Raw genomic sequence first — 26,911 nt, forward strand, 5'->3', positions numbered from 1 at the left:
GATTCTTGGTCTGATCTATGTACATTTGTGCATGTTTACAACATAAAGGTACATTTTTATTGCCAGGCTACAAACCGCTGAAATGAAATGGATTTTAATGGAGCAGGCAGTAAAATTATCTGAACTTTTGTGGTCCCACTACTGTAACTACATTTCCTATTTCTCCTTATTTTTAATGAAAAGAGGAAAAAAGCCCCACGCAATAGATAATGAAACAATAAAACCCAATCTAAATTGATTTCACTGAACCTCCACTGGAATAAATTGTCTGCTGCTATGAATTTTTTTTTTCTCTTTTACCTAGAAGATAAGTAGCCAGAAGACAATAATAATATATTAGAATAATAGAAGGATAAGTGTTAGAAAAATTAAAAACATAAATTTGGATCCTGAGTTGCCCTTCCAGGATCAAATGGGCTTTTCCTATTTATAGAAAGGCCTTTCATCCCGAGGGAGCTACCAGTGACGGAATGGATGGGGAGGTGATTTTTGTTGATTCCCCATTCACCATCAACCCCTTGTGCCACACTATTCCAGAGGGACCCACAGCCCTCCTGAGCAGACTATTAGGGGGTGCAGGGGGCTGCAGGGGGAAGGGGGAATTGGCAAAAATGGACTCCCCTCCTTCTGCCAATGCAAGGTTCCCATGAGCTGAGTTCAACACATTGGATTCACTGACATCTTACATAGGAACGTTAAAAGCTGCCTTATGGGGCAGGGGGGGGGAACAATGCAGTGTGGGTTCTTTCCCTTGTGCCCACTGGTCACACAGCTGGCATTTCCCTAATTATCCGGGCTGCTGTGTCATCCGAACCCAGCGTGCAGCGTGGTGAGGGTGACTCCTTATGCACCTTACAACCCATGGCTTGCAGTAGAAGTTGTGAGGTGGAGAAGAAACCCCTGCTGCGCCATGCTCTGGTTCAGATGAACCATGAACCATGAACCATGAACCATGAACCATGAACCATGAACCATGAACCATGAACCATGAACCATGAACCAGAACCATGAACCATGAACCTGTGATGTGGCGCAGGTAATTGGGGAACCTCTGGTCACGCGACTGGGGTAAACAACCCATACTGCGATGTTTCCCCTGCTGACAGTCTGAACGCAGCCACGGAGTCAGACCACTGGTCCATCTAGCTCAGTGTTGTTGACACTGCCTGGCAGCAATGGCTCTCCAAGGTTTCAGGAATTTTTCCTACCTGGAGATGCTGGGGATCGAACCTGGGACCTTCTGCTTGCAAGCAGCTGCTCTCCCACTGAGCTAAGGTCCTTCCCATCTTAAGACAGGAAACGAATTTAAGCATAAATGTATTGCAAAGCTATAAACAGCAAAGATTAACTACAAATGAGAACTATTAGTTTTACATCTCCAAAATTATTGATGACCTTTGAATTAATTTGGAAGTATGCGGCATGACCATGGACACCGGTGAGCTGCAAATACATTACGTGGGTTGAATCCAATGTCAGTCCTACTTTAGTGGGGAGTAGACCCACTAAAATGAATCGTGCTTAGAGTAGTCATGACTAAGTTAAGTTTCACTCATTTCAATGGGTTTACCCTAAGTAGGATGTGTTAGTACTCCACACATAAAGTTGCAGGATAGCAACATTTCATTACACCTTGTACGCTGCCTTGGCAACCCTTCATTACACCCTTGGGAGGGTTCCCTAAAAGGCGGCCTATAAATCTTTTAATAAAATAAATAAATTGAATGAATGAATGAATGGCTAGAATCTTTGGGATACAGAGACTCTGCAAAATGGTACCCCAGCAGACCAGCAGGGACCGCCACGCTTGCCCAACTTGACATGCACTGAGTCAGATAAGCATTGCAGTCCTCAGACTGGAGTCTGGGAAGCCAAGCGCAGGAGAGTTCGTTGGACTCCACCCCCCTGTCGTACTCCTGCAACCCTTGCATAACCCTAAAATAGACCATGGGTTATGCGGGGATTGTTTAAGCCTGAAATAACTCCCACTGCCTGGGTTCAGACAACACGACAGGCCATGGAGACATCTTACCCCTTCCGGGTAGCTCACAGCAAAAGATTTTTGAAACGATAACATTTAAAAAGTAACTGTTTTAAATACCAAGTGATGCAGAAAACCAAGCAAACTAAAAACACTGTTAATGAAAGAAAACTCCGTGAATTATCCGTGTGGCAACTCTACAATACGGAAGATTAAAACTTGCAGTTATCCCTATCATGGCTGTAGTAGTGTTGTTTTAATCTGAAAGAGAGGGGGAAGTATTCTGAAGAATAAGAAACCCCCCTCCTTTCTAAAGTCCATTAGGAATGCATGAAAAGAACCCGTATTAAACCTCAAGACAGGTGAAAAAGTCAGAGAATCTCTTGAAGATTCACATAAACCAAACTGTAAGAAATGGAAATTTCGCTAGGTGTAATATGTGATAAAGAGCCAGCGTAATTCAGAACTCCAACCTGAAAATGAGATTAGCCAAGTGAGTCATTCTCCCACAAGGAACCAATTTAGAAAGTCCATTTGGAGTAGCAGAGAATGAATGACGAAGCAGGACTTTTGGTGGCTGTCCTTTAGCAAGCTTTTTGCACCCTGTCATGTTGCCAGAAGCATGCGTTGTCATCAAGAAACCAGCTCCATGAAGAAATGATGGAAATTGTGGCCCCTGTAGGTTTTAAAGGTAACTAAATTCTGAGCTGCTGTGAATCCCAAAACTGTGGGCCAGATGATGGCCTAGTCGTAAATACTTTTTATGGTAGGGAGTGCGATTTTTAGGTGTTTGCACCACCTTGTTCCTGGAGCTATATCTAGGCAGCGATCCCTATACCTTGTGCCAGATCCTGAGTGGAGCCATTGGTCACAACTTTACATTGGAAAGTAAAGCTGAGGAAAAATACGTTCCATGCAATGGCTTTGCCATGTTCTGCTGCGTGAGGTCTGAATAGATGTTATATTTCTCATGGAATGTCAGATCTGCCATCTGGAAGTACTACAGGCTTTTGCTTGAAATGGAACCCTTATTCTCTGGCAGATTAGCCCAATTCAAGTTGCTGGCTTTAAGCTACATAGCCTTATATGGCTTGAGACCCCAGGACCTGGTGCAGTGCCTCTACTGGTATGAACCTACCCATACACTATGATCAGCTTCTGAGAGCCTCCTCCGAGTGCCTCCTCCAAACCAGGTTCAGAGGATGGCAAAAAGGGAAAGTGCCTTTTTGGTGGTGGCTCCCCAGTTGTGGAACTCTCTCCATTGAGGCCTGCCTGGCACCAACATTGTCATCTTTTTGGCACCAGGTTAAGACTTTCTTCTATTCTCATGCATTTGATATTGTATGATGGGCTCCTCAATGCTTCAGGTCCTGCTTTTTCTTATTGGTAATTATTTAAAATTGTGTGCATACGTGTGTGCGTGTGTGCACGCTGTCTGTTTATATGTTTGTATGTCAATGTTTTTGTATACTGTGTATAATACTGAATTTTTAAAGTTTAGTTTAGTTTTTAATCTTTGTAAATGACCCAGAGAGCTTTGGCTGTTGGGTGGTAAAAAGGTAAAGGTGTCCCCAACCAGTCGTGTCCGACTCTAGGGTGCGGTGCTCATCCCCGTTTCTAAACCGAAGAGCCAGCGCTGTCCGAAGACGCTTCCGTGGTCATGTGGCCGGCATGACTGAACACCAAGGTGCACGGAACGCTGTTACCTTTCCCGCCGAGGCGGTACCTATTTATCTACTTGCAATTTCTTGCTTTCGAACTGCTAGGTTGGCAGAAGCTGGGACTGAAGACGGGAGCTCACTCCGTCACGCAGCACTCAGGTCTCGAACTGCTGACCTGTCGACCTTCCAGTCTGCAGTTCAGCGTCTTAACCACAGATATATAATAAAATGAAATGAAATCAGATGAATTGTTTATGGTTGTCACTGATGTTTTCATTGTTTTATGGGGTGGTAGTATTTTAGTGGATAATTGTTTTTTGCTGTTTTAAATTGCGTGTGATTTAATCTTGTTGTAAGTTGCCTTGAGTCTTTTTTGAGGATGGCGTCTAAGGGCGCAATCCTATAGAGAATGACGGGTGTCTCTGACCTCCCCTGGAGTTAGAGGCAACCACCTATCCCATGCAGGGTGGAAGCAGCATGGAGGAGAGGATTCCCTCCATGCTGCAGCCGCCCCGCACTTTGCTTTAGATGTGCGTTTTCGCCCGTCGAAGCGCAGTTTTGGGGAGGGGGCGGGAACAGGGCTGGAAACAACATAGGAAGCTGTCTAAAACAGCTCCCATGGCCTCCTCCCATCTCCACCCCCAGGAATGCCCCATTTTCACCCCTCTGTGCTCTGTGTCACAAGCACGGAGGCAGCGGTGGTGCAGTTCTGTCCTCGCGAGCTACGAGGGGGCTGGGCTGGGGAGCACAGTTTACCGGCTACGAGCTCGTAGCGCTGTCTACAAGCTCAGAGCTGGGAAACTGAAAAATCCTTTCTCCCCCGGATGGTCTAGGGGACATAGGATTGCTCTCTAAGAAATCTAAATAATAATAATAATAAGCTGCTGCCCTTGCATATTTGCCAGCCTAGAACAGCTATGCTTGAAGCAGAAGGAGGAGACTCTCTCTATTAACACAAACCATGCATGCACCCTCCCCAAGCAGACAGATTTGTAAGGGTGCAGCATATCTGCCAGTGAATGAGGGCCATGTTTGATATGAGGGGCTGGAATCCTCCCAGCTGGGAGAACTAATCATCATGACTAAGTAGCCCATGTTTTGGCACAAAATGCTTGCTAAATGGTGACATAAGAAAGCACTGCTGCTTCAGGCCAAAGGCCTATGTTTCTTCTTTGCAGCAGGGGGTGCAAACTCCACACCCACTCGCGGCAGCAGCAGAAGCTTATGTGGGAAGAAGTGTCAGGGAAGGATAGCTTGCCGTTTTAGCTCCCAGAATGGTTTGATGTGATGTGAATGGACTGTACTTGTTCTGTGTGAGATAAGATGGAACCGAAAGAAGCCCAACATGGGGTCTTTCTAGCCTGTTCCATGACAAATGCAATCCACATATCACTGAAGTTGGTGGCAAAACTCCCATTGGTTTGAATGGACTTGGATTATAGCAGATATATAAAAACAGCAATGTGCAGACCAGTGATACGATGAAGGCTGGGTTATCCTTAGAGCAACAGCCCAGGGCTCTTTGTTGCTCCATTACTTGGGTTGCTTCCAGCACAGAGTGGTTTGCGAGCGCCAGAATTGTAGGATCAGCGAGCCCAACACCTGCAACCTGCACAAGGCCTGCTGATCAATGCATTGCTCAGTGTTGTCCAGATAACCTGGAAGGATCAAGGTGGGCACCACGGCAACCATCATGCAAAAGCGGCCTTAGTAGCACCCAACCCCATGTTGGATGGCACCTTTTCCAAAACATATCTGTTGTCCCGCTTCTTCTTTGAAGCTATTGACACCGGGGTGCGGGGGAGCAGCCATCTGGAAAAGCCCTGGGTGTCTCTTTGTAGGGACGGATGAATCTGTACATTTTGGTTTTGTATTTTCCAACCTTAAGTTAGTTTTGTCCAGTTTCTGCATACATTTGCTAATTTCTTTTTAAAAACCATGCACAAAGCTCTATATGCATTTTCATGCGCAATTCTCCTAATAAGTGCATTTTTGTACACACTTTGTCCTACTGTACACATTTCTTGTAAGGCATTTCCCCTAATATGATGCAATTTTGTACGCACTTTGTCCTATTGTACACATTTTTTGTAAGGCATTTCCCCTAATATGATGCAATTTTGTATGTTATTTCCCGTAATATACACACTTCTGTTCGCTCCTTTTTGGTTAGGGAACTGCATTGCAAAATTCAGAGAATGCAAATACTGAATTGTGTTTCAGTTCGCATGCTGGTTTGGGAACTGTGAATTGGGTAATGCGAACTGAACAAATTCCTCCCCCATCCCTACACTTCTAAGCTGGTTGTTCTGTTCTTGTCCATTTAACTAGAGCATTTCTTAGAACTGACTTAAGTAATGTCTCAGCATCTTGGCAGCTAAAACAGCACAAAATCCCACGCTACCACACACTTCAGTATTACTCAGGTAGGGGTAATGCACTTTGAAGAAAGTGCTAATGGCTGTTATATGGACTTCAGTGGCTACTGCAGAGGAATTACAGTGCAGTGAGAAAGAAAAAGCAACCGCTTCAGGTTTCCTTTTATTAGTGTAGATGTTCTGCTGTGTATTTCTGTGCAGAAAACAGTCATGGATCGTTGTACTCATAACCATTACTCCTATTTAAAAGAATTCGCTAACATTTCTTCTTACCCAGGGAACAAGTGAGTGTTAGGATGGTAAAGCTGCCAAATCATCAGTGAGCACGGTCACACAATTTGTGAAGTTTGTGTGTTGAACTCTCCATGTATTCCTTAATCAGCTGCCATCGTGGTGAGAAATAGGCAGCTTAGCAACCAAAGCTGTCTCAGGGACTTTCCACACGTTACATTTTTGGGTGCAAATCAAAGGTGCTTTAAAAAAAAAAGAAAAAAAAAGGGACAACTAAAAATGTGAAGTGCGAATCTGAGAAAGTGGTATTTGAAACTGTGCACCATAGAGGGGAAATAAACTTTATTTATTTGATTTGTACCCCACCTTTCTACCAAGAAAATGGCATCATAGGAACTAAAAAAAAGTTTAGAATAAAAGTTTATCAAAACAACACAATTAAAAGCAAAATTAAAAATGCAACAATAAGAGAATAAAATAATAGAATAAACAGTGTTAGTTGCATGACAGATTTTATTTTCTTAGGCTCCAAGATCACCGCAGACAGTGACTGTAGCCATGAAATTAAAAGACGCTTGCTCCTTGGGAGGAAAGCTATGGCAAACCTAGACAGCATAGTAAGAAGCAGAGACATCACCTTGCCGACAAAGGTCCACATAATCAAAGCTATGGTTTTCCCAGTAGTAATGTATGGTTGTGAGAGCTGGACTATAAGGAAGGCTGAGCGCTGAAGAATTGATGCTTTCGAACTGTGGTGCTGGAGAAGACTCTTATGAGTCCCCTGGACTGCAAGGAGGTCAAATCAGTTCATCCTAAAGGAAATCAACCCTGAGTGCTCATTGGAAGGACAGATCCTGAAGCTGAAGCTCAAATATTTTGGCCACCTAATGTGAAGAGAAAACTCTCTAGAAAAGACCCTGATGCTGGGAAAGACTGAAGGCAAAAGGAGAAGGGGATGGCAGAGGATGAGATGGCTAGATAGCATCACCAATGCAATGAATATGAACTTGAGCACACTCCGGGAGAGAGCAGAGGACAGGAAGGCCTGGTGTGCTGTGGTCCATGGGGTCACGAAGAGTCGGACACGACTGAACAACAACAATTGGATATTCACTTCGTGGCTAGTGGATTTGTTTCTGTGTAATGTGCAAAACAGCCACCAAACATCACTTTTACCATATAGCAAAATGGCAGTATGTCACCCTGTGGTTTCCTATTTTGGGTACTTGCTCAAATATATCTCTAAAATGTGCTAGAAATACCTCCACGTGACTCAGATGCTGGTATTTATGCCAGGAACTATTCCATATCTCAGTTTTACTTTATCAGTAAGGATTCAATCCCTTTTCTTTTTGTTCGTTTGTTTCAGTATATCATTTCGTTTTAATATTTTGTACACGTTCAAAACCACGGTGACTTAGCGGTTAAGACGCTGAACTGCGGACCGGAAGGTCGGCAGGACAGCAGTTCGAGACCCGAGGGCCACGTGATGGAGTGAGCTCCCGTTTTCGGTCCCAGCTCCTGCCAACCTAGCAGTTCGAAAGCAAGAAATTGCAAGTAGATAAATAGGTACCGCCTCGGTGGGAAAGGTGACAGCGTTCCGTGCACCTCGGTGTTCAGTCATGCCGGCCACATGACCATGGAAGCGTCTTTGGACAGCGCTGGCTCTTCGTCTTAGAAATGGAGATGAGCACCACCCCCTAGAGTCGGACACGACTGGCTGGGGACACCTTTACCTTTTTACATGTTCAACATGTTTAAAAAGCTTCTCAATAAATCAGTGGAGGCTGGTGGCTCCTATTTCAGTGAGGCTGTGAATCCACTCTGGGTTTCAGTCAGAACCAGTCAGAATCTAAAGGAGCTATCCAAGGTATTGAAACCCTTTGGGGGGATAGGGTTCAGCACTTTGGATAGTTCCTTTAGAGATCTGACTGGTTCTGACTGAGACCCAGAGAGGATTCAGAGCCCCACTGAAATAGGAGCCACCAGCCTCTACTGCAATAAATATAACATTTCAGCAAAAGGAAAGAAAGAAAGACCAAGAAGTAAGTTTTGCTTATGGGGGTTAGCTATCACTGCATATTATGTGGATGTACATAATGTTAGAATTAGGATTCCCTGGATGTATAACTCAAAGTAAGGGAAATATAAAGCAGTAGTAATGTCCCCCTCTTTAATGAGCTTCCGCCGTGCATTAAAAACGTGGTTGTTCAGGCAGGCGTTTGGGGTGGGTTAGGGTATTTTAGAAAATGTTTTTATTGTAGAATTTTATTGTTTTAGACTGTTTTGTTGTATGCTTTGTACATCGCCCAGAGTAGCTGGGTGGCCAGCCAGATGGGTGATTAATAAATTTAATAAATAAATAAATAAATAAATAGTAATGCTATCCATGTACCATTTTTACTCCCTGTTCCAGCACCACAAAGCAAGTGAGATGCTTAAAATTCCATATATGACGTAGACCTGAGGAGGTGGGGGCACTGGAGAACAAAAGGAAGTTTTTCCTCTTTGTCTGTATAATTTTGTTATTGTTCAACTTTTCTCCTTCCTTCTTCATTTTTCAATGCATCTTCAGAAATGAGAGATTGCAATGATGTCTTTCTCTCTCTCTCTCTCTCTCTCTCTTTCTTTCTCTCTCTCTCTCTCTCTCTCTCTCAACAGGGTATGGAAACATTGCCCCAAGCACAGAAGGTGGAAAAATATTCTGTATTCTGTACGCCATCTTTGGGATTCCACTCTTTGGCTTTCTGCTAGCTGGCATAGGCGACCAACTGGGGACCATCTTTGGGAAGGGGATCGCACGAGTGGAAAAGGTTTTTCGAGTAAGATTGAAATAGGTTACACTGTTTTTAGTCTTGATCCCTAATGGCAGGGCACGCACCCTCCAGGAAAATTTTGCATGTTAAGCCATTGTGATATAAGAATCATCACTTATGACATAAATATGCCTTCACAGTGTGTTAAAATGTATTTGATATACCTCTTTAGGTATATATACAAGCAGCTATAGCATTGGCTGAATTGGAGTGCTTGCTAACTTGAAGAGAATATAGATATAATGATCATCTCTGAGTTCTAGTGGTCCTGTGAGAATCCATGGATATAAAATGTATAGAAACATCCAAGTAGATCAAAGTGCAAAGAGTGCAGGAAATCTGAAACAGGAGGAACAAATTCATCCATAGATTCACTCTATGTAGAAATTAGGGATGTACAAGAATTTCATTCCTGTTCGCAAAGCATGCAAATATGCCCTATTTGCAACCCTGAACACGAGCAGGAAAGTAATTCCCAGGAATGTTTTGCAATTTCCCGAACATGTATTTGCATTCAAAAATATGCATTTGTGCAAATGCACACCTCTGAAACTGTGCATATGTGCACTTCCAAATTTTTGAAAGTTCATATTTTTGGAGTGCATTTGTGCAGATTCCCGCCCTCCACATTTTCTAGGCTATGTGGGGAAATGCATATTATTGGTCAGGAAAAGTGTGTATTTTTTCAATTGGGAAAAACTGCACAACATTTAAAATGCACATTTTTCCAGTTAAAAATGTGAATTTTTCTGATCAGAAAAAATATGCTCATGTTTGGGAATGCAAACAAGACAAAATGAGTTTTGAGGAAGAATTTAGAAAACCTCAAGGAACTGGAATATTGCATGTTCGCCCATCCCTGGTAGAAATGAAAGACCAAAAAGGTATTGTACTACTAGAGACATATTATTATCTCCCTGACCAAAACTCAGGGTGGTTTTGAGATGGAGAAAGAAATCAGGGAGGTACAGCCCTGCTCCCAAAGGAAAAGATGCTTTAATCATGGGTGGATTCAGCTATCATTGCACTGAGTATAAAAACCAAAATATGACATTCCATGTAGATGAGACAGAATATGAACAAGCATCTAGTTAATGATCCATGATTGTGCCTTAAAAGTAATGTAACCAACAAGTGGAGAAAGAACCATTGATTTAATCCTGAGTAGAACCTGGGATTTGGTCTGTCTTTGAAACCGTCACCTTAACTCCATCACATGCAAGGCAGTCTTCCAGCAGAGATTTTCTTATGTTCTTAGCACTGGGGAGGGACAACTACTTTGTTTCAAGCTGTCTTTCGCATGCACCCTAAGTTGGACATTTAGGGTTGAAAGTGTCCAGCAGAATATCAGCACCTCAATTTGCTGCCAGGATGCATCCCTTCCGTGTATCTCTTCCAGAGTTCAAGTGGTCTGCTTTTCAACCTGCCCAGCTCTCTCCATATATAATTTATAAATGCTTTTAAGATCTGCAGATGAATACACTTCCTACGTCCTCTTTTGGCATACCTCCTGACTCCCACAAGACTATCTCTGGAAGCATCTGCAATTAATATTAATCATATCCTCTGTTAGGATGTTTGCTAACTCTGCAGAAGAACATTACATTAAAAAAAGAAAGAAAATAAAATTAGTTTCATTTATTAAAACCTGGCATCCTAAATTGTGTGGTGGTGGTTGTTTTTAAATTGTATCAGTCGAGACCTAGTTCACACAAATGGCAGAGGAGGTGGTAAAATTGTTCCCGGCCTAGACCATTTTGGGCAGCAGGTGGGTAATCAGATGGTTGAATGCTTCTTCATGGGGGGGGGGACATTTTCTGTACATGCAAAACAGCAACAGGCCAAAGGCTAGGCTAGAATTCATCTTCCTGACATCTTTTTTCTGTGCGCCAGAAGATTTTTTATATAGAGGGAGTGTTCAGTCATGCTACCCTTTACCTGCTGTCTGAAGTAGTTTAGTCCAGGAATATTGTATTCACTTAATCTGCTATTTTGTGTGAACTGAAGAGTCAGGTAATCAAGGAGGTAACAGGAGATAAAGGGCACCATTTCAGGCCATGAGTTCTGATGATGCTCTGAGATGTAGTTTGGATTGCAGGGTTCTGCTAGAGATCAGACCTTGAGCAGGAATCAGGTTTCTCAGGAAACGAGACAGAAAGACATCAGCACCACAGAAAGCTCCAAGTGGTGTTGGAAGCCAAACAAGATTATTTGCATGTTGCTCCAACAAAGATCAGCGCAAGACTGAGGCTTAAATAGGAGTTACTGGCCTCTAGGCTGGTTTAAGCTCCGCCTCTACCTCTGCTGACACTTTGACCCTTAAAGGGGCCTTATCTGTTTTAGTAGCTTCAGACTGCAACAACATGGAGTGGCATGCTAGTCTCTTCATGGCCCACGTCCTCAGAGTCTGAGGACAGTCATGGAGCCTTCTCTGGATGTGGAGAAGGATGTCCCCTGGGGTTTTCTCTGGAGAACTGGGTCCTGGGAAGATAGAAGCCTTGCGATGCCTTTCCATGGCTGAGTTTTCTCCTATCAAGTCCAGAGCCTCTTCTGAAGGTGAGAGGTCAGAATCTCCTGAGGATGATGGTTCAGGGTGCTGGTCAGGGTTTTTATCTGTAGCTATATCTGCATATATCTATGGGCCAACAGGAGGGCCTCTTGCTACTGCCTAATCTCTGCATGGCAATCCCTGAAATTGCAAGGGCCTATGGAAACTGGTCCACCATGTCTGAAGGTGGCTCTGCAGATCTGGCACTGGGATGATCTACACCAGACCCTGATTTAATGCAGAGGGCACCCATGACGAGGGCAAAATGGGAGGGCCCATGAAGTTAGTCTTGACTGGGAATGGATGATTCTCTCCTTCTCACCCTCTAACTCAGGTGGGCAACATGTGGACTATATGCGCTTCCCCGGTTGTTTTCAGAGCCCCCCCATCTCTACTGTGGTCAGCAAAATCATGGCCGTGGCTGCCAAAATTGTGGCAATTTTGCATTGGAACAGGGCTTACAGAGTGCGCATGCCTTGTTAGCAAGCAGAATTGCACATCTGGAAGCCTCCCGGAAGTGTGATTCTGCTTGTGCACAAAGTGCACGCACCCCATGCACCTTGTTTCAGTGCAAAATCACTGCAGTTTAGGCTGCCACCACTGCAGCAACAAATTCATTGGTAAATCTGGTGGCAGCGGAATGCATCCCACATTAGGTGGGGGGCAATGTGGCCCCCTGACCCCCAGACATTGCCTACCCATGCTCTAACTAAATAGACTGTGTCTGCAAGTTCTGAGTATGTAGAAATTGCTTTCACACTAACTGTGGCTTATCATTTTCTCATTTGATATTTCCTGTTTGACCCAAAGGGAATTCTATGTACTGAAGGATTTCTTTTCACTCGTTCTATTTTCCTCCATTACACACCTCATGTGCAAAGGCCAACAATATAAAACTGCATTCCATTTGACATGGTTGTTCTATAACTTGTTCCAAACCTGTGCACTTGACTTCACTTGGGCACAAATCTTGCCGTAACTGTACTAGGAGGAAATGTGTCCATATGGGAAGACTGTGTGTGCATGCGCGCCTGGAAAGCTTATGGGATTCGCTCCACAGTTTGGAAATTTTCTCAGCCAATTTCTTCCAGGAGCAATTTGGTTGCTCACTATAGCAACATTACTGCTAACAGCCCTCCTGTACTTTCTGTTTGACATCTTGGAGCATATCTCAAAAGTGAGATAAGTAACATCTCCCACAGGAATAAAACTATAGTTCAATTTTAGCTCTTTGACATGATGTCAAAGAGGTACTTGCGGATGAGACTGGAGGACAGCCTGCAGAGGAAGAATCACGGGGGGAACCTGCATGAGAGTGAGCAAGAGGCTGAAGGTCAGTCAAACAGAGGCGATGATACCCAGGCCTACAACAAGAAGAATAGAAGAGTGGTAGTAGTGGGAGACTCCTTGCTGCGTGGGATCGAGACCCAAGTATGTCCCGAAGACCCGTGGACTCACCAGGTATGTTGTCTCCCGGAAGGATGGATTAGAGATGCGACTGAAAGGTTGCCTGCACTCATAAAGCCCACTGACAGGTATCCCTTTCTTCTCATCCATGTGGGAACAAATGATACCGCCAAACGGAGCTATGAAGAGATCACATCAGACTTTGAAGCTTTGGGAAGGAAACTCAAGAACTTTGGGGCCCAGATAGTTTTCTCATCCATCCTTCCAGTAGTTAGAAGAGGGATAGAAAGGGAACGAAAAATACTCCGGGTGAATGACTGGCTATGAAGGTAGTGCTGACGAGAGAGATTTGGATTCTGGGACCACGGGCTATACTTCCTGGAAGATGGGCTGTTGGCAAGGGACGAGTTGCACCTCACAAAGGCTGGGAAGAATGTGTTTGGCCACAGCATGAAGAACTTCATCAGGAGGGCTTTAAACTGAATCCTACGGGGAAGGGAGATGTAAAGTTGGGGGTAACAATGGACATAGGGCTCATGCACTGCAATGGAGAGAACAGCTCTAATAGCACCCAATAATAGTCTTCAGACACATGTAGGAAGAAAGCCAGACTATGAAGCACATGGTCTTCTATGTCTCTATACTAATGCCCAGGGAATGGGAAACAAACAGAACGAACTTGAACTCTTAATACAAGAGTAGGGATGGCAGAGAATTCCGCCACGGATCTCAGGGAGGCCGAATGCCAGTGCATTTGGCCCCCAGAAATCTGTGGTGGAATGGCCTGCCCCCCCGCCCCCCCTGCGGATCCCCCCGGGACAAGACTTACCTGGGGCGGATCTTCCGGGCGGCGGCGGCTCCGGCGGTGGTGGCTGGCCTTCCGACCGGCTGCTGCCGCCATTTGCAGTTTTGTTTTGTTTTTTTCACAGACGTGATAGGCTACGTAAGTTTTTACGTAGCCTAAAACGTCTGGGTAAAAAAAAAAAGGCGTACGCAAATGGTGGCAGCTATGGCCGCCACCATTTGCGTTCCTTATTTTGGGCTGTCTTACTCTACGTAAATAATTACGTAGACTAAGACGGCGAAAATAAGGGGAACGCAAATAGCGCCCGCTACGCTATTTGCGTTCCCCTTATTTTCGCCATCATAGTCTACGTAAATATTTACGTAGATTAAGACGGCCAAAAAGAAGGAACGCCAATGGCTGCGGCTGTAGCCGCCACCATTTGCATACGCGGGTTTTTGGTTTTTTTTTTAACCCAGAGCCCTCCACGGCCAGAAATCCAGCTGTGGACGGCTCTGGCCTGGCTGGGCCTGGCCGGCTGCTCTGTGGAGCTGCCGCGGAGCACAGCCGGCCGCGGAGGATTCCGGGGGGAGGAACGGAGTGCCTCCCCCCCCCGGCCAGGATTCCGGGGGGAGGGACGGAACGCCTCCCCCCCACCATCAGCATAATCCGCGAAAGGTAAGTGATTTTCGTACATCCCTATAACAAGAGGGAAATTATGACTTGATGGGTATACCTGAGACTTGGAGGGATGACTCTCATGACTGGAATACAGCAATTGAAGGATATAACTTGTTCAAAAAGAACAGGAGGAACAGAAAGGGAGGTGGGGTTGCACTGTATGTGAAAAATACGTATCTCTGCACAGAAATACAGGAGGATGAGCTTGGTAGCCCCATCGAGACCATCTGGATCAAAATAAATGGAGCAAAGAATAAAAGGGACCTGGTGGTCGGAGTCTACTACCGGCCACCCAATCAAGGAGAAGACGAGGATGAAACTTTTGAAAAGCAAATAGCCAATGTTTTAAGGAAGCATGATGTAGTAGTAATGGGGGACTTCAATTTCCCCGATATTTGTTGGGAGACAAATTCTGCAAAACATGGCCCCTCCAGGAAATTCCAGACTTGTGTGGCGGATAACTTCCTCCTACAGAAAGTAGAGGAAGGAACTAGAGGATTGGCTATCCTTGACTTGATCCTAACCAACAGCAATGACTTAGTGGATAAAGTAGCAGTTACAGGAACTCTGGGGGAAAGCGACCATGTTGTACTTGAGTTCTTGGTTCTAAGGGAAGCAAAAGCCGAGTGTAGTCAAACGCGTACCCTGATTTTAGGAAAGCTGATTTTCATAAACTCAGAACAATGATCAGTAAGGTCCCATGGCAAGCGACGCTAACGAGAAAAGGAGTCCAAGACGGGTGGGAGCTTTTAAAAAAGGAAATTCTCAAGGCATAATTACAAACCATTCCAACGAGGAGAAAAGACAACAGAAGAAGCCAGTGTGGCTTCACAAAAAGCTTAGAGATGACCTGAAAACAAAAAAGGACACATACAGGAAGCAGAAATAAGGCCAAGTAACAAAGGAAGAGTATAGGCAGGTAGCACAGAATTTCAGGGATGGCATCAGGAAGGCTAAAGCTGAGAACGAGCTGAGGTTAGCGAGGGATGCTAAAAGCAACAAAAAGACTTTCTTCAGCTACGTGCATAGTAAAAGGCAGAGGAAATAAATGCTTGTTCAGGTATTAAATAAGGATGGCAAAACGATAACAGATGACAAAGGCAGAGGTGCTCAATTCCTACTTTGGCTCAGTCTTCTCCCAAAAGAGGGTCTATGACCCCCTGGCAAAGGCGAAGTACAGGCTGAAGGGGCAGGATTGCAGCTGGAGATCGATAGGCATATGGTCAAGGAACACCTAATTACTTGGAATGAGTTCAAATCTCCAGGGCCAGATGAACTGCATCCTAGAGTCATAAAGGAACTGGCAGAAGAACTCTCAGAACTGCTGTCGATTCTCTTTGAGAAATCATGGAGGTCGGATGAAGTGCCAGATGACTGGAGGAGGGCTAATGTTGTCCCTATGTTCAAAAAGGGTAAGAAGGAGGATCCTGGGAACTACAGACCAGTTAGTCTGACATCAATCTCTGGGAAAATTCTGGAGGAGATGATAAAGCAATCCATCTGTAGGCACCTTGATAACAATGCAGTGATTACTTGAAGCCAACATGGATTTGACAAGAACAAGTTCTGCCAGACGAATCAGATCACGTTTTTTGATGAAGTCACCTCCCTTGAGGACCATGGGAATGCTGTAGACATAATATACCTCAACTTCAGCAAAGCTTTTGACAGAGTGCCCCATGATATCCTGATGAGCAAACTAGCTCAAAGTGGGCTAGATGAAACAACGATCCGGTGGATCCACAGTTGGCTACAGAATCGGACTCAAAGAGTGCTTATCAATGGGATCTTCTCAAATTGGGGAGAGGTAACGAGTGGGGTACCGCAGGGCTCAGTCCTGGGCCCAGTGCTCTTCAACATTTTAATTAATGACTTGGAGGAGGAGGTGCAGATGACACCAAATTGGGCGGGATAGCTAATACTTTGGAAGATAGAAACAAAATTCAAAGTGATCTGGATAGACTGGAGTGCTGGGCAGAAAACAACAAAATGACATTTAACAGGGAGAAATGCCAAGTTCTGCACCTAGGAAAAAGAAACCAAATGCACAGTTACAAGATGGGGGATACGTGGCTCAACAACACTACAAGCGAGAAGGATCTTGGAATTGTTGTTGATCACAAGCTGAATATGAGCCAACAATGTGATGTGGCTGCAAAAAAGGCAAATGCTATTTGGAGCTGGCATAGCTTCCAAATCCCGGGAAGTACTAGTTCCCCTCTACTCAGCACTGGTTAGGCCTCAGCTGGAGTACTGTGTCAAGTCCTGGGCACCACACTTTAAGAAGGATGCAGACAAACTGGAGAGGGTTCAGAGGAGGGCAACAAAGATGATCAGGGGACTGGAAACAAAGCCCTATGAAGAGAGACTGAAAGAACTGGGCATGTTTAGCCTTGAGAAGAGAAGACTGAGGGGAGATATGATAGCACTCTTCAAGTACTTGAAAGGTTGTCTCAGAGAGGAAGGCCAGGATCTCTTCTTGATCATCCCAGAGTGCAGGACACGGAATAATGGGCTCAAGTTACAGGAAGTGAGATTCCGGCTGAACATCAGGAAAAACTTCCTGACTGTTAGAGCAATACGACAATGGAACCAATTACCTAGGGAGGTGGTGGGCTCTCCCACACTGGAGGCGTTCAAGACGAGGCTGGACAGCCATCTGTCAGGGATGCTCTGACTTGGATTCCTGCATTGAATAGGGGGCTGGACTCGATGGCCTTGCAGGCCCCTTCCAACCCTACTATTCTATGATTCTATGATTCTATGATTCTATGATGTGTGCATCCTCCAAAAGACTTAATTTGGTTACTAGTGTGGATTACTACTTGAGGGCACTGTATTTTGATTGCACCTTAGAAAGTTCTTTCACACACTTTTGGCAACAATTTAAAGACCAACTTAACCTCTGAAGATAAGGTGAATTGTCAGGCTTATTCTGCTTGAATGCTGTTGACTGAGGGTGTTTTCATACAAAAAGTTTAAATTATCTTTGAGAGTCTCTTGTACTATTCATGGGAGTGTTAACCTGGAAGAGAAAATGAAAGAGAGGGTGGGAGGAGGTATTTGTATTTCAAATGAGAATTGTGGCCAACATGAGTTTTGCATTCATATTACAAACCAACTGTATCAAGAATTTTGTAAACCTCATGTGTTAGAATGCTTATGGGTTGTTGTTATTTTTTGGACAGAAAACCTGGCTTCAGGACAAAATCAAACCGAAGCCAATTTTGAAGTTATTACGCTGTGGGTATAAATAGCTCTTGAGGGAGTGTCTTGTTAGCCTACCTTGTGCTAATTCTCCCTTAACTGCTTCAGCTTTGTTTATCAAAATTATCAGTTTGGATTTCAAGTGGCAGAGCAAGGTCTAGTTATTCCTCTGTAACCTCAATTCTCAAAGTGTTTAGTGGCCTTTCCACAGGGGATTCAGTCAGTGAATGGGCTATTTTGGACATTGCTTTCTTACATTTCTATACTGCCCAATAGCCAAAGCTCTCTGGGCAGTTTACAAAATATTAAAACCTTTAAAATAAAATATAAAACATAGTATAAAAACCATTTACATACAAAACCATTTAAAACAATCAACTATAAAAATCACAAGGCCAGTTATAACCTTATCACATACTGTCAAATGCCTGGGAGTAGAGGCAAGTCTTAACTTGGTACCAAAAGGATGACAGTGTTGGTGCCAGGCGAACCTCATGGGTGAAGTATTCCACAATTGCAAGGCCAGCACCGAAAAGGCCATCTCCCTTGTTGCTTTCCTCCAAACGTCCCTTGGAGGAGGCACCTGGCGGAGGGCCTCAGATACCCATCATACTGTATGGCATGGTGGATTGATTTAAATTGGCAAGAAAAATAGTAAACTTAAATAAAGTTCCCCATTGAAATGTTTGCATGTATTTCCTGAACAATGGTGCAAATTTGTCCACCAAGCCATGTTAATCTACAACTAGATAGAGTATTATTTACACTGTTTCATTCATACAAGCAGGTTTTGTATCTCTTTGTCTCACTTTATATATTTTGCATGCTTTCCTTTCTTACCTATAAAGGAAATGTCTTTGAAATATTCCCACTTAGGGTCTTTCTTATGACCAGCACCCATGACAGATTGAGGGTAACAGCTCAATCCTATACATGTCTCCTCAGAAATAAGTTCCAATTGAGTTCAATGGGGCTTATTCCCAGGTAATAGGATCGCAGTCTTAGTCAGAGAATACAGGAAGATACACACTAGACAACTTTGTCTTCTCTCTTTCCACGGCTGCTCATTTTTGCTTCTATCTTGGCCCAGCCTTGCCCTCACAAAAATTAAAGTTGCAAATAAATGAAATGCCCATGACTGATAGGTCAAAGCAAGGTTTGATAGTTACTGGGCTGAGAAAAATCAAATTTTTTAAAGTGTTGATTTTTTATCCACCCCAGTATATTGTCTTTCTGTGTTAACTCCTCTGCCTTGCTTGGCCCAACTCCACCACCACATAAGAACAGAACAACAATCCTATGTAGCCTGTGTCTTTGCACATGCAACTTTAGTTAGAGAAACAGGAAGCCCAGAAAGCAAAGCAAGAGCTGGAAGTTAGGCTGGACAAAGATGAAAAACTGAAATTAATGCCTATGTTTGATTGGTAGGTAACTTCATTTTTATGAGACTGTAAGCATGGGTTAAGTATGGTTGATGAGTTTTAATTATAACTATTTTTTAAGTTAGAGAGAAATTTAGTATTTTGTTTATGACTTTTTATATACAAAAATTAAAAAATCCAATTAAAATAAAAAAAATAACATTTTTTAAAAAGCTGATTATGAGCACTCCGATGTATGGGTATGTTCATACTGGAAGAGGCACTCCATCAGGTATTTTGTTCCTCAGCTGTGTCAGGCTATATAGATCAAAACCAGCACCTTGAAATATACAGGCAGCCAGTGCAAGCAGGCCAGAATTGGTGTTCTGTGTTCAGACCTTAACATAAGGACATAACACTAAACTATGGCTTAACATTCTGTGAGTGATCCAGTACGAGCCTCAGACTCACCTGTTCCCCCCCCCTTTCCTCTGACACAACTGCAAGGACAATCAGATGCTTTCTTGAAGCGAACCAGTTCTCCATCTTGTCTACACTCAGGAGAACTCTGGCTTCTGCTGTCCTGCTTGTGGCTGTGCCAGAGACAGAGAGGGGAACAACATCAGAATGTAACACTTAACCTTAGTTGCTTCTGCTTAGTATTAGAGTCATAGAATCATAGAATAATAGGGTTGGAAGGGGCCTATAAGACCATCAAGTCCAACCCCCTGCTCAATGCAGGAATCTAAGTCAAAGCATCCCCGACAGATGGCTGTCTAGCTTCATCTTGGATGCCTCCAGTGTGGGAGAGCCCACTACTTCCCCTGGTAATTGGTTCCATTGTCGTATTGCTCTAACAGTCAGGAAGTTTTTCCTGATGTTCAGCCAGAATCTGGCTTCCTGTAACTTGAACCCATTATTCCGTGTCCTGCAGTCTGGGATGATGGAGACGAGATCCTGGCCTTCCTCTCTGTGACAGCCTTTCAAGTACTTGAAGAGCACTATCATATCACCCCTCAGTCTTCTCTTCTCAAGGCTAAACATGCCCAGTTCTTTCAGTCTCTCCTCATAGGGCTTTGTTTCCAGTCCTCTGATCATCTTTGTTCCTCTGAACCCTCTGCAGTTTGTCTGCATCCTTCTTAAAGTGTGGTGCCTGTTGTTGTTGTTGTTTGGTTATGATAGTTATAATATGGTTTGTTATAGTCATAATATGGTTATTATAATAATCATAGTTTAGCAAACTTGCCCAGTGAGAGGCTGTTCCTCTTTTTGGGACATATTTGAATTCGCAGCTAGAGGGCTCATCAACTCATGCAATTTCAGTCTTGTAGGCATGTTGCGGTAAAAATTGGCTGCCAGAAATGGCAGCTATTATGTCCAGTTTACCAGCTGCCACTGTGGGTTGAGTGAGGGGGTGAAAGAATTCTCAGCATTACAGGTAGCCACTGGGAAATGAGGGGGGGGGTGACAGGGGAGATGTCAGTCAGAACCATAGAAGCACTCAGTTACTGATGGCTATAGGCAGGGGCAGTCCTCTGTTTCTTGTAATAGGTAGTTCCCGCACTTAAAAGGGCACTGGAGCTCAAGCCTTTTGTAAAGCCATACAGTTCCATCTGGAAATCCTGCCCCTTTTAATTATCCCAGATGGGTGGGACCTAGAAGTTGTTGCTCAGTATTGAAGAAGGGTCTCATGAGTCAGGGAGGCTTCTACTCAAGCCCCATGATCTGTGGCAGAAAGTAACCCTCCCTGCACCATTTATTACCCAACAGAGGCCCCGCAGAAAGTATTTCTCGGTAGCAGAACACATGCTTTGCATGCAGAAAGTCCCAGCCTCAATTCCTGTCAACTCCAGGTAAAGGAACCAGGTGGCAAGTGATGAGAAAGACTCTCTCAGACTCTGGAGAGACACTGCCAGTCAGAATAGATAATAATATGCTAGACCCAGCGATGTTGAACTGCTTTTAGCCCTGGAGCTGAATTCTATTTCTGAGAAGTTCTCAGGGTCACATTCCAGTAGTGGGTGGGGCCAAACACACAAAAAAGGGCAGTGCCACAAAGTACCAGGATATTTTAGCTGAAAGTCGTTACTGCCAGTATGTAAGCCTTAGGAGACGCATGTCAACTTTTTAGAATGGGGGAAAAACTGCAGAAAAGCCGGGAAGCCACGAAACGATCAATGGTCAGGGCCAATGGGGTGTGGCCAAGGGAAGGAGGTGTGGCCTTCTGAGGAAGCCCAGAGTGCTAGAGCGGGACCCCAGGTGGACCAGATTTGTGCTCTGTGTTGATGGGAGCCCTCTTCCACTTGCTTCCTGTTCTCCAAAGGAAGCTTTCTTTGGCTTGGGGAAAAGGGAAATGGCAAGGAAGGGTGAGCGGAGGCTAAACAGAGGTTTTTGTGTGTTTGATGTAAACATTCAACACCCTCCCCCTTTATTTTCAGAGCAAGCAGTGGGATGCTTGTACATCTCCGTTTTGTTTTGTTTTAATTAACATATTTTAATTAATGTGTAAATTAAAACAAAATTAGAATGTTAATAAAAATAGCACTACATAGCTATAAACAACACATTGTAAATATTCAGAATTAATACATAAGTACACATTATACAGTTAAAAATTCAGCCATATTGTCATATCACAACAAAACACTGAGAACAGTTTTCTTCATATTGATCCATATCTACCTATGACTTTTTTTTTTTTAAGAATGCTTAGACATCTCTATGTATTTCTTTTGTCCCTGGTTAAACAAGTTTTGTACATTTTTGGACCAATATAAAATGCCTGTCCTTTCTATATTGAAACAATATTTTAAAATCTGTTTACAGGAGGTGAAGGTGGGATGAAGCATACCCACCACGAGCAGAGATTCTTCTTGTGAACTGACTTCAACTTAAAAAAAAGGAAAAAAGCCTATCATTCATCTTTGGCCTCGCTCTTGTTGACCTACTGTATAGGGTTGTTGTAATATTTACAATGAAGTATGCAAATGAAGTACTTTGAAAAGTATACAGTATGGTCGGTTAAATCCAATGTTGTGCTAGTGGAAGTCTGCTGGCATGATGGGGCATTCCCCCTCTCTCTTCACTGCAGCCCTCTGCACCACCTGAAAATCTGCCCCAGAGGGTTCCTCCAGGGGTTGAGGGAGGGGCAATCGCGCCCCTCCTGGTTCCAGGGATGGAACTGCTTCCATCAGCGGAATGACAGCATTAGATCCAATCCTATATAAATAGCAGGTATTGTTGCTGGGAGTAACTTTCCCCAGGTGTGAAAAGGGAGCAAGCATGAGGACAAAAAGGAAGACACGGAATCTGGGGACTATAAAATTACACAAACAGTTTTCTGACAACAGTTCAGGCTGCTGGCCAGTCAGGGCTGGAGTATGGCCAGTCTGAGCCACAACTTGATAACTATGCTCCTGGGCCCAAAGGTTGACTCATCTTTTTGTTTTGTTTTAGCAGTGTGTTTTTTTTTTGTTCCTTAGCAGTGGCCTGTGCTCACCCTTCTAAGACTCTTAGCCTTAACCTAAAGATATTACAAATTGCTATCACACCCATCCGGGCTTGAAGAAGATTTTGTTGTTGTTCAGTCGTTCAGTCGTGCCCGACTCTTTGTGACCCCATGGACCATAGCACGCCAGGCCTTCCTGTCCTCCGCTCTCTCCCGGAGTGTGCTCAAGTTCATATTCATTGCATCGGTGATGCTATCTAGCCATCTCATCCTCTGCCGTCCCCTTCTCCTTTTGCCTTCAATCTTTCCCAGCATCAGGGTCTTTTCCAGGGAGTTTTCTCTTCGCATTAGGTGGCCAAAATATTTGAGCTTCAGCTTCAGGATCTGTCCTTCCAATGAGCACTCAGGGTTGATTTCCTTTAGGATGGACTGATTTGACCTCCTTGCAGTCCAGGGGACTCGTAAGAGTCTTCTCCAGCACCACAGTTCGAAAGCATCAATTCTTCGGCGCTCAGTCTTCCTTATAGTCCAGCTCTCACAGCCATACATTACTACTGGGAAAACTATAGCTTTGATTAGACGGACCTTTGTCGGCAAGGTGATGTCTCTGCTTCTTACTATGCTGTCTAGGTTTGCCATAGCTGTCTTCCCAAGGAGCAAGCGTCTTTTAATTTCATGGCTACAGTCACCGTCTGCGGTGATCTTGGAGCCCAAGAAAATAAAATCTGTCACTGCTTCCATTTCTTCCCCTTCTATGTGCCAGGAAGTGATGGGGCCAGATGCCATGATTTTAGTTTTTTTAATGTTGAGTTTCAAACCAGCTTTTGCACTCTCCACTTTCACCCTCCACAAGAGGCTGTTTAGATCCTCTTTGCTTTCTGCCATTAGGGTGGTATCATCTGCGTATCTGAGGTTGTTGATAATTCTCCCAGCAATCTTAATTCCTTAATGTGATTCATCCAACCTGGCGTTTCTCATGATGTACTTTGAATATAAATTAAATAAGCAGGGCGACAATATGCAGCCTTGTCATACTCCTTTCCCAATTTTGAACTAATCGGTTGTTCCATGTCCGGTTCTTACTGTTGCTTCTTGACCCTCGTATAGGTTTCTCAGGAGACAGGTAAGGTAGCCTGGCACTCCCATCTCTTGAAGAATTTGCCACAGTTTGTTGTGATCCAGACAATCAAAGGCTTTAGTGTAGTCAATGAAGCAGAAATAGACATTTTTCTGGAATTCTCTTGCTTTCTCCATGATCCAGCGAATGTTGATGATTGGATCTCTAGTTCCTCTGCCTCTTCGAAACCCTGCTTGTACTTCCGGTAGTTCTCGGTTCACATACTGCTGAAGCCTAGCTTGTAGGATTTTGAGCATAACCTTGCTGGCATGTGAAATAAACGCAATTGTATGGTAGTTTGAACGCTCTTTGGCATTGCCCTTTTTTGGAATTGGAATGTAAACTGACCTTTTCCAGTCTTGTGGCCACTGGTGAGTGTTCCAAATTTGTTGGCATATTGAGTGCAGCACTTTAACAGCATCATCTTTTAGGATCTTAAATAGCTCAGCTGTCATCTCCGCTAGCTTTGTTGTTAGTAATGCTTCCTAAGGCCCACTTGACTTCACTCTCGAGGATGTCCGGCTCAAGTTCAGTGACTGCACTGTCATGGCTATCGGGGACATTAAGATCTTTCCTGTATAGTTCTTCTGTGTATTCTTGCCACCTCTTCTTAATCTCATCTGCTTCTGTTAGGTTCCTGCCTTCTTTGTCCTTTATCATGCTTGTCTTTGCACAAAACGTTCCCTTGAAGTCTCCGATTTTCTTGAAAAGATCTCTAGTCTTTCCCATTCTGTTGTTTTCCTCGATTTCTTTGCATTGTTCATTTCAGAAGGCCTTCTTGTCTCTCCTTGCTATTCTCTGGAACTCTGCATTCAGTTGGATATATCTTCCCCTTTCTCCCTTGCTTTTTGCTTCCCTTCTTTCCTCAGCTACTTGTAAAGCCTCATCAGACAGCCACTTGGCTTTCTTGCATTTCTTTTTCTTTGGGATGGATTGAGTTGCTGCCTCCTGAACAATGTTACGGACCTCCATCCATAGTTCCTCAGGCACTCTGTCTATCAGGTCTAATCTCTTAAATCTATTCCTCACCTCCACTGTATATTCATCAGGGATATGATTTAGGTCATACCTGAATGGTTTAGTGGTTTTCCCTATGTTCTTCTATTTAAGACAAAATTTTACAATAAGAAGCTCATGATCTGAGCCACAGTCAGCTCCAGGTCTTGTTTTTACTGACTGTATAGAGCTTCTCCATCTTTGGCTGCAAAGGACATAATCAATCTGATTTCAATATTGACCATCTGGTGATGTCCATGTGTAGATTCGCCTCTTGTGCTGTTGGAAAAGTGTGTTTGCTATGATCAGCATGTTCTCTTGGCAAAACTCTATTAGCCTTTGTCCCACTTCATTTTGTACACCAAGGCCATGCTTGCCTGTTATCCCGGTGATTTCTTGACTTCTTACTTTAGCATTCCAATCCCCTATGATGAAGAGGACATCTTTTTTTGGTGTTAGTTCTAGAAGGTGTTGTAGGTCTTCATAGAACCGATCAACCTCAGCTTCTTTGGCCTCAGTGGTTGGGGCATAGACTTGAATTACTGTGATGTTGAATGGTTTGCCTTGGATTCGTACTGAGATCATTCTGTCGTTTTTGAGATTGTACCCCAGTACTGCTTTTCCCACCCTTTTGTTGACTATGAGGGATTCTTGCCCACAGTAGTAGATATAATGGTCACCTGAATTAAATTCGCCCATGTTTGTCCATTTTAGTTTGCTGATTCCCAAGATGTCGATGTTCAATCTTGCCATCTCATGTTTGACCACCTCCAGCTTACCTTGATTCATTGTTCTTACATTCCAAGTTCCTAAACAATATTGTTCTTTACAGCATCGGATTTTCTTTTCACCACCAGACACATCCACAGCTGAGTGTCCTTTCAGCTTTGGCCCAGCCATTTCACTCTTTCTGGCGCTACTTGGAAATACCCTCTGCTGTTCCCCAGTAGTATATTGGACACCTTCCGACCTGAGGGGCTCATCTTCCGGTGTCATCTCTTTTAGCCTTGTGATATGTTCCATGGAGTTTTCTTGGCCAGAATACTGGAGTGGGTTGCCATTTCCTTCTCCAGTGGACCATATTTTGTCAGAACTCTCTGCCATGACCTGTCCATCTTGGGTGGCCCTGCACGGCATAGCTTATGGCTTCCCTGAGTTACGCAAGCCCCTTCGCCACGACAAGGCAGTGATCCATGAAGGGGTTGAAGAAGATAGGGAACTGTTGTTTTGAAAGGATTTCTTCCCCAGTGCACTGTGGAGATGGACTGGCATGACTCCCCATTAACTGTAGTGTTAATCACACCACTTTAAATCCCAGCGCACTCACTGCAATGGTCCTATGAGCCCAAAGTAATTATTCCTGCTGCACAGAAGCAGGAAACAAACAAGGGCTAAATGCACGATTAAGAGTTTGCTGTACTGTATGTACTACCTGGGCTCCTCTCTGTGAAAATGAGAGGTTGAAACGGATGCTACTCCATAGAAGTAAAGACCTATTCACACTTTCCAAACACCAGAGGTACTTCCTATCCAAACTGCAGCTTAAGTTGGACCAGGGCCAATGATCATTATTCCCCTTTTCTTGCTCATATTTTGCACAAATCACCATGGTGACTAGAAATTTGAAACAATAATGTGCTTAAATACCTATGAACTCAACACTTTAAAAATGCATAACATTATACTCGAAATGACAAGGATTTCATTTCTGTTTTACAACATGCCTGCTTTGAGTCATGATCAATAATTGAGAAAGGGAGTAATGGGAAAGATGATATTAATCATAATAATCTAAGCGCTGATTTGGATGTTCGGTAGAAGTAGTGATTCTGAAAATGTATTATTATTATTATTATTATTATTATTGGTTTGTATCCAATGCTATCCTTCCATTTATAGAAGGCTGCTTGATCTAGCAGAGGCTTCCATGAACAGAAAGCGAGGGAGATGATCTTCACAAATTTCATCTTTTTACTTTAGCCCCCAGCACCACCTTTCACCCTGTTTGGAAGGGCACAGGGAAGGGGAGATTTGCAAAAGTCACCTCCCTCTCTCTTCCATTTAATGACACCTTTATGAATGGAAGGACAGCATTGGATATAACAGCAGCACAATGTGGGTTCCCCAATGTGGTGCCTGTGGACAAGAGTCTCTCTCACATCTCTTGGTGCCCACCAGGCTGCCTGCCCCTCCTTTTTTTTTTTAAACGGAGAGGCTGGCATGCTGCAAAGCAAAGTGCCGCCCTCCAGTACCATCTTTATTTGGGTTCAAAAGTGTGGTGTGGTGTTTTGGAGC

At 43.9% G+C, this 26,911-nt stretch overlaps 1 protein-coding gene across 1 annotated transcript in view; it reads left to right on the forward strand.

Moving 5' to 3' along the window:
• KCNK10 (potassium two pore domain channel subfamily K member 10) overlaps positions 1–26,911 on the forward strand; it is a 130,116-nt gene that overhangs the window by 78,194 nt on the left and 25,011 nt on the right. The window contains exon 7 of the mRNA XM_084826936.1: positions 8,913–9,073. Coding sequence (XP_084683062.1) covers positions 8,913–9,073 — 161 coding nt within the window. The remainder of the gene's footprint in view (positions 1–8,912; positions 9,074–26,911) is intronic.

Source organism: Heloderma suspectum, chromosome 1, assembly GCF_057233095.1.
Source record: "Heloderma suspectum isolate Gila_16-S chromosome 1, 16-S_ref, whole genome shotgun sequence".
In the NCBI taxonomy this organism is placed as follows: domain Eukaryota; kingdom Metazoa; phylum Chordata; class Lepidosauria; order Squamata; family Helodermatidae; genus Heloderma; species Heloderma suspectum.